Source organism: Chrysoperla carnea, chromosome 1 (genome assembly GCF_905475395.1).
Source record: "Chrysoperla carnea chromosome 1, inChrCarn1.1, whole genome shotgun sequence".
Lineage (NCBI taxonomy): Eukaryota > Metazoa > Arthropoda > Insecta > Neuroptera > Chrysopidae > Chrysoperla > Chrysoperla carnea.
In genome coordinates, this window is record NC_058337.1 from 139,534,910 (window position 1) to 139,544,337 (window position 9,428).

The following is a 9,428-nucleotide window of genomic DNA, read 5'->3' on the forward strand; positions in this document are numbered from 1 at the left end:
TTTTTTTATTAGCTACAATTTTGTTCTACAACTATGGTGAAAAAACGCGTAGTTTTTGAGTAATTCACGAAAAATCAACTGAAAACGTGCTTTTTTATGTCAAATCTGTGCGCTTTTTAATGCAAATAGCTCAAAAAGTATTCGGTTAATAAAAAAGTGTATATGACATTTTTTGCTCAAAATTGGTCACTCTATCGATTCCAGGAGTTATTTTGACCAAAACTATTTCCACCCCCGAGAAGGGGTGGCAACCACCCCCAGGAAGGAAGCGCCCTTCGGCGTGATATAGATTTTGAATAGGGTGGTAAGTAGAGCGTATTCCCAAAATTTCATCAAAATCGATGCGGTTACTAGGATTTCGGAGGTGAAAACCTTCATTCCTGGAGCTCCGTATACTTAGCAGATACAATTGTTATTTTTCACTATTATTAGAATAAACAGTTAGACTATTAATAATTTTCCTTCCTATCCACATCCTATCCACACTTCACACTTCCTAATTAACAATTCTTTTATTGGACGAATTATTAATCTTTAATAAAAATAAGAAAAATTTGAAAGTAGTTTCGCATAAAGCATTAATCTGCACCTACATAAAAAATGATACAAATGATCATATAGAAAATATCCATTGAATATTTTGACATTAATCACTCCCAAAACACTTCAAACAAACCTTTACAAACGATTCCTGATCTTTGAAAATTTCCCGATTAAATAAAAATAGTTTTAATGTCAAATAAACATTTACATAAATTAAAAAACAAAATTATTGTCAATGAAGTAACATTTGAATATTGCCGCCATTAATATAACCACAAAAAATCAACTAAAAAATAAATGTAATTAATTAAATAATTTTAGTGTCCCAAATGATGAAACCGTGTTTAATGTGATTCCCAAATTAATTAGATTAGTCTCCATGTAAACTATTATCAAATAAAGTAAAAATGGCGAAAATTTAATTTTTTACCTTCTAAGTATACGCTTTGAAAAACTAATTAATTACATGAAAACTAATCAGTCCTAAATAATAAAAATATATTCCTAAATCTTCCCAAACGATTCCCAGTTGAATAAGAATAGTTTTAATGAAAAATAAAACTTAACATTTACATAAATTAAAAAAACAAAATTATTGTCAATGAAGTAACATTTGAATATTGCCGCCATTAATATAACCACAAAAAATCAACTAAAAAATAAATGTAATTAATTAAATAATTTTGGTGTCCCAAATGATGAAAGCGTGTTTAATGTGATTCCCAAATTTATTAGATTAGTCTCCATGTAAATTATTATCAAGTAACGTAAAAATGGTGAAAATTTAATTTTTTACCTTCTAAGTATACGCTTTGAAGAACTAATTAATTAAATGAAAACTAATCAGTCCTAAATAATAAAAATATATTCCTAAATCTTCCCAAACGATTTCCAATTGAATAAGAACAGTTTTAAGGCAAAATAAAACTTAACATTTACATAAATTAAAAAAACAAAATTATTGTCAATGAAGTAACATTTGAATATTGCCGCCATTAATATAACCACAAAAAATCAACTAAAAAATAAATGTAATTAATTAAATAATTTTGGTGTCCCAAATGATGAAAGCGTGTTTAATGTGATTCCCAAATTTATTAGATTAGTCTCCATGTAAATTATTATCAAGTAACGTAAAAATGGTGAAAATTTAATTTTTTACCTTCTAAGTATACGCTTTGAAGAACTAATTAATTAAATGAAAACTAATCAGTCCTAAATAATAAAAATATATTCCTAAATCTTCCCAAACGATTTCCAATTGAATAAGAACAGTTTTAAGGCAAAATAAAACTTAACATTTACATAAATTATAAAATAAATTATTCAGTAATATTTGAATATTGGCGCCATACTGCTATATAACAATTAATGGTTCAGGTGTACGGTTAATTAACATAACCCATCAATCAACTAAAAAATAGGTGTAATTTTTATCGTAATTCCCAAATGATTTCCTTTCGAATAACATAAAAATTAAGTGTATTTAATTTCCTACCTGCTAACTATACGCTGAAAAAAGAATCATTAATTACAGGAAAACTAATAATTCCCAAATTCTAAAATTATATTCCCAAATCCTCCCAAACGATTCCCAAATGAATGGAAATAGTTTGAGTGAAAAATAACAATTTTATCTGCTAACTATACGGAGCTCATTCCTGGGGTATATATATTCTTTGTTTTTATTATTCGACTGTGCAGTAAGTTTATCTTTAGTTTTTTTTTAAATCACATATGCTTTAAATTACTAAAAAAAAATTTGTGTTTGCAGTATGGAGAGACAAAATGAGAGGGAGGGGTTTAAGTATGATTCTACAGTAAAAAAACATTTAGAGTAAGTTTTTATGTTCGATTAGCTATATTTATATGTTCTAAAAAAAAAAAAAATAGTTTTTAGAGAAACATATATGAAAGATTTTAATATGAGGTAAGGCTTCTTGTTTAGATTAAAATAATAATAATAATAAATTTTTTTTTGTTTTACAGCAAAATGATGGATAGTAGGATGTAAGTTTTTCTTTAACTTTTCTTCATTAAATATATGTTTTTTTCTAATTTGTATTATTCTTAAAGGAACATTACGCATGAGGAAGTAATTGGATTAATGAGTGTGGGGGAAGAAATATTGAGAAGTCTAGATTACCTACCTTATGCTCTACTTAATGAACTGAATAAAACTCAAACTTAAGTAAAGTTTTTTAAATTTTTACCATTTTGTGATGTTTTTCATCAATTTTTTTAACATTTTTATCAATTTTATAACATTTTTATCAATTTTTTTACTTTTGTGAATTTTTTTACTTTTTGTATGTTTTTTCATAAATTTTATATGTTTTTAATAAAAATATCATCTAAATAAGGATTTTGTTTTACTTAATAACAACCTCTTTTTAATTTTTTCAGATTATATTTATTTTAAATAATAGTACAAAATTGTTAATAATCAATATAATAATTTAAGGTAAGAGGAGAAATTTGTAAATTTTTTTCTATAATGTCAGGATATTCCATTAACAATTCCAATAAAAATTTCTTCAATAGTAGATTTTTTTCTTGTTCAATCACTGATGAAATATTTGGACGCCAATTCCCAAATTGTGCTTGTGAGTTTTCCTCTGCCAGGAATTTGTTAGTCACCATTTGCATATAACCAGGAATATTTAATGATTCCAATATTGAAAATTGAATGTCAATAATTTTTTCTACCTTAAACATTTTTTTAACTGTTTCATCGCTCAGAAAGATAGTAGAATTACTCGATGAAAACTTAATTATTTTCTTGTTATAACAATTATGAGGAGAAATAGTAACATCACCAATTACAATATCCACCAGAAAGTTATTTATATTATTTATATAATCCAAAATAATTTGTTGATTATTTAAGAGTTGTATCCATTGCGATTTAGTAAAATTTATAAATTGACCACGATGTGTTTTAATTTGCATTATATTTGATAAATCAAAAGGTGAAATTCCAATAATAATAAATTTTGTTTCACATTTATTCAACTGAATTAAAGATTTTAATAATATATCTTTTTTCATATTTAGATAATATTGATCAACCTGCTTCTGAGCCATTGTTAACGTTTTACAGTTTCACGATGGTTACTAATTAATAATTTTTGAATTAAAAAGATGTAAATATATAGTGAACATGACATCACTCCCACCATCTATCGGAGTATATGTAAATGAAGTCACTCATATATGGCTAAATATCTACTACATAAGCGAGACATATTACTTATTATTAGCACCATCTCATGCTTTGAAATTAAAGTTGTGAGACTAATTAAAATGAGTGCTATTACTTCTTTAAAAATGTAAGATTTGTGTAAATGTAATATTACTTTCATATTTTTAAAATACATTTTCTTTTATAGAATTGATGAAAGCGCTAGAAAATTTCAAGAATATGAGAGAGAATTTGTTATAATATTGGAAAAACTCCGTAATTTCAATACAATGTATGACTATGTTTTATATCATCATCCTCATCTATTTTCAACATTACGAACCAATGGAACGTTTAAATATTATTTCAATTTAATTAAAAAATATAACCCCACATTAAAAACAATAGAAGAACGGGATTTGGAAGAATTGTTATCACTATATCACTCTTCATATCCAGAAGATAAGGATGATGATATGTTACTCTTAGGACCCATAGAAAGATGCCCATTGTTATTTTATGAGAAATACCGTGTTGAGAAACTGTTTTCAAACAATAAGAAAGAACACACTATCAATAGAAAACGCAAATTGTTTACAACTATACCACTCATAAATCTGGAATATAGCAGTGATAGTGGGATTGAGGATGAATAAGGTTTTATTAAAAAAAATTGTTAAAAAAAAATTTTTTTATTAATTAATAAAATGTATACAAGTATTTATGTAAAAAATGTTAACAAATAAAATTATTATAAACTAAAAGTTTTTTTATTATGGAATAACTTTCAACTTGTTTAGTAAAGCTATACCAGACACTTCTTCATGCAGTTTTTTTTTTTTTTCTGAGATATCTTTAGCAGCTATTTTTTGTAGTTCTTGAAGATTTTTAATTGTTTCTTCCAAATTTATACACTTTTTTTGTAAAATAGTTACACTACTCTTTAGGACATCAATCTCTCTTGTTTGTAAATTGCTTATATTAGTATTTAACGATTCGACATCTTTTTTTGAATGAGATACAAGATCTTTCAATTCTTTCATGGATTTCAAGAGGATACTTTTCTCTCTAAGTAAATCTTTCTGCATATTTCCATTTATTCCACTTATTGTTTTAAAAATGCTTTCCTTCACATTTCCAATCAATTTACTTAAAGTTGAAAGGATACTATCTCGCTCATTATTTAATTGATATTTTAGATCTTTGATGTTTTTTCTTTCTTCTTCAAATTGCTCCTTCACATTCTTATCTAGTTTTTTGATATCTGCTTTATGTCTATCAATTTCCATTTTTATATCATTCATTCGAGTGCTTAACCCCAAAAATTTTTTATCAGATTTTCCATCTAGCTTGCGATAACCAAACTTATGCATGCTCATTGTAAAAATGATAGTTTGTAACTGTATAACAAACTATTTATATTATTCTCTTAATATCTCCTGTCTGCATTTTAAATTCGAAAAGTGAATCAGAAATTAATAACACATAAGCAGTTGTTTTATCAGGTATAGCTTTTTTACATTCAAAATCAATGCGAATATCCACAGAGTTTTTTGTAATAATTTCATTTTGTCGTGAACAATCAATGCATACAATAGGCGTATATCTCATAAAATCTTTGATATCAAATAACGGTTTCTCATAAGATTTTTCTTGGTTATTGTAAGATGATTTAAATCTGAGATACATATCGTAAAGTGTTGCAAATCCTCCTGAATTTTGGAAAAAAACATCTTGAGCGGGAAACTGACGCTCATTAAGAAATAGGCGAATAGAAGTTAGATCGTTAAAATCGAATATTTGATAATTTTTTTAAAATCATCTATCCTATCAGTCTGCATAGCACAAATAATATAACGTGGAGCATTAAGATTATTTGTTGATTTCACCATCCACGAATGCTTATGTGTTGTTGGTAGAGTGGGGTATGTAACTAAATCATAGCTTCGGAAGGCCACATCAACTGTTACATTGCGCTTTATTAAATCCAACAAGTGTAATCTTGCAACATCATTAAGATGAATTGTGGGCACTCTCCACACTATTTTTGTAATATCAATATTTATTTCCGAATCACTTTTCACACTATTTGCATCATTACGTGATCGCACGAGAACAAGCTCATGCTTGGTGTTGGTTATAATTTTCTTATATGTAGCAAAAAATGGGAGTAGTAGAGATAGAGGTATAGTAAACAGAAATTGACCATCTTTTGTTGAATTTAACTTTGTTCCATCCAATTGACCATCAGAAATCCACGAAGCATTTGATAAACCCCTAACCTGATCCGATGTAAGCAAGGCTAAGCCATTTAATGTTGAAGCAACACCAGGGTTGTATACTGTACAAATTACTTGTTCATTCATTTTATAAGATATAACTTCAAATAGGTGGGCAATTCCATTGTTTATGAGTGCTGAAGTAATGTTTGTACCATCTGCTTTTTTAATAGTTCCTTCTATTAGAAGATCTGATTCGCATAATAATAATATTGCATCCTTATTTTGAATCCCAATTCGTATACTACTTCCATGTGATAAACTACTACCGCTGTAGGGTGCATAACTTATCAACTCTTTTGATGTTATTTCATTATCAAAATGCATCTTCTCTGATAAGTTTAAAATGTTGTTATTCATTGTTTTAAAACTTTTAATCCAATTGATTTTAAATAATCTATGTTTTCTTTCAACAGCCGTGTTTCACGTTTAACCACTTTTTTCTTAATGATACATTTTTTTGGTGAAGTTAGATATTTATTAGAATTATTAAAGTTAATCATCTTTTCTTAGATGTAATCTTACAAGAATTTCTTCCCCTCTCAAATTTATAGGACGATTCTCTTGATCTACAAGGTTGACTATCAACTGAGTTATTTCCCTAGTGTTTACAGGTAAATATATTATTTCACTAGGAATATCCACAATGCGATAACCACTTTCTACCACTATTGGAGATTCGTGTATTATTGGAAGTTTTTGATCTTGAAAAAAGGCAATTTTGCAATTGTATTTTCTACTTCGAAATGAATGGTGTATTTTCCTTTAATGTCAATTTGGTATGTATTTAAGTTTACGGTAAACTTGATTGAGGGAAATTCTCCTTCAAGTAGTTTAATAAGTGCATCCATTTCGTAAGTACCTGTAGGCACATAATATGATGTGCTACCATATTTAAAATGGTTGTTGAAATCGCTAATGTTTGGGATTGTGTTGAATGCAATGAAGCTCACCAATCCGCAAGAATAATTACCATCTAGCTGAATTGGAGGGAAAAAATTTTGCTTTAATTCCGATTGATTACCTTTTAAGGATAATGTGTAGGCCATATTAAGTATTTGTAATAAATAGTAAAAATGCTAGACAAAGGTGTCCACAAATTGATCCGCTTTTTTGAAAACTGTTATAGTTATATAGAATATTTTTTCCTAGATAAGTTATTATTTCAAGTGGTGGGGGTACATCTCCATAACTATCAAAATAATATATTTTAGAGTTTTTCTTGAAGAAGTAAATCCAGTGAGATCCTCTTGATGATGAACTAGCAAGATTTACTATGGCACATTCTTTTTGTAAAGGTTTTTTTGGTAGGGTATTTCGCATGTATACACCCCTAAAGTGTTTAATATATTTTTTACCAAAACTATCTAATTCTAAATCAGTTAATGCTCGAATCGGTAATTTCTGTAGTAATCTTAAGGTTTCTTCTTCTTTTGATATGGTCTTAAATAAAAACCCCGCCCTTTAACAGCTGATTCTTCCAATTTTTTATTGTGACGTATAGTTTCTTCTAATGCTTTTTTAGAATTTCTTATATCATTTACAGTTTTAACGCCACCTAATACTGCTGTCACTGCACCTGCAATTACAGGGATTAGAGCTAATGGAAGAGCACCTCCAATTTTTCTAGTTGGTATAATTCTTTTACTCTTTTTCTTTGATTTTTCAATTTTCTTTTTACCAATTAGTAACTTTCCTCCTTTTTTTGTTTCAACATTCGTTTTTTTCTTTGTTTTTAAACCGGATCCAGTTTTTACTTTACCCTTCATAATATTAGTAACAGCCCAGGCAGCAGCTTTTTCCCTCCAGGTGGCGTCTTTACTTTTAACTCTACTCCAAGCTTGTTCTGCTAAAATTTTATCTGCTTCGTGTCTCTTGTTTATATCTGTATACGTATCATAGGCAATATCATGAAATTTGCAAAAATCATCCAATTTGTTAATGCCGCTAACACCTCTCTCTAATTTTTTTTGCAATTTGGTACCAGGCCCACAATATTGATAACCAGGAATATGAGCTTCAAATGGTAATTTGTTAATTAATTTATTAAGCAAACCTCCTCCCTTATAGCGCAACATCTATACACTCTCGCATACCAATGGAGAATAATATAAAATGATTGTTGTGAGGCGCTTTTATACATTTATACCATGAAGACCGTGCAGCAACCATCAAAATTAAAAGTTGAGAATTTTGATGAGCAAAACCAATCTGGAAGAAGGCGACATGGAAAATTATTTCCAAATCAGTTGAGAGTTTTGATTGCAGGACCTAGCGGTGGAGGCAAAACAAATATTTTGTTATCACATATTTTTGAAAAACGTGGTGTGAGCTTTGAAAATATATACATTTATTCTAAAACTATTGATCAACCGAAATATAAATTGTTGAAAGATGTTATCAAACCATTAAAGCCTATCACTATGTATATGACTAATGATATATTATCATTTCCAACATCTGAAGATGTAAAACCCAATTCGTTAGTGATTTTTGATGATGTGAATGCTAATTCAGATCAAGAAGTAATTAAAAACTATTACTCAAGAGGGAGACATAAAAAATTGGATATGTTTTTTCTTATTCAAACATATTCTGCAGCACATAAACAAAATTTACGTGACAATTGTAATGTGATTATTTTATTAAAACAAGATACATTGAATCTAAGACATGTTTTCGATAATCATGTTATTGGTGATATGAGTTTTGAAAAATTTTGTACACTTTGTGGCGAATGCTGGAAGAATAAATATGGTTTTATTGTTATCGATAAGGAGTCTGAATTAAATAATGGACGATATAGGTGTGGGTTTGATAAGTATATAATTATAAATACATAAGATGTTGGTTAAACTGCATCAGATGTAAATCGTTAGTTGTTCAGAATGGATGAATAAATAGAAAAGGAGCGACAAATTAAACACAGGATAATTAGTGCCAGAAAAAATATAAGAGCCAAATATTTATTATTGAAACGTGGCGAGCAGAGATTGGAACAAAATTTACAAACACTATACAAACCCATTATACAACCGATTTAGGAGTTATCTGAAAAAATAACCAAAGCTCCTTTAATCAAAGATGAAATAAAAAATGAAAGAGAAATATTAGACATTAAAAAAGAGGATGACTCATCATTAGAAGCAAAATATGGTCCCAATGTACTTAAATATATGCAAAAATATTTAAATTCAACAGATAAAAAATACATTTTTGGTGTTAGTAGAGAGAAAGATGATTGGAAAATAGGAAATTCAAGTGTTGATTTTCAAAATGACTATATGAAGCTTAACGGAAAAATGTTTCAGCTAACTGAAGGGCTTTGTGAATTATTATTCAAGAAAAAATCTCAAAATTATGATGAAGCAGATCTAGAAACATATAAACATATACTTCAGCTAACAAATGTACATCGTAAA

General features: G+C 28.0%; 1 protein-coding gene across 1 annotated transcript; it reads right to left on the reverse strand.

The window, feature by feature from the left end:
- Positions 1–7,421: 7,421 nt before the first annotated feature.
- On the reverse strand, positions 7,422–8,247 carry LOC123296478. Its single transcript, XM_044877961.1, has one exon. It carries the CDS (start codon positions 8,082–8,084, stop codon positions 7,422–7,424), a length of 663 nt encoding a protein of 220 aa, XP_044733896.1. The 5' UTR covers positions 8,085–8,247.
- Positions 8,248–9,428: the final 1,181 nt, after the last annotated feature.

Excerpts from the sequence above, each read along its gene's own strand:
- LOC123296478 (XM_044877961.1), bottom strand. The coding sequence starts at position 8,084 with ATGTTGCGCTATAAGGGAGGAGGTTTGCTTAATAAATTAATTAACAAA.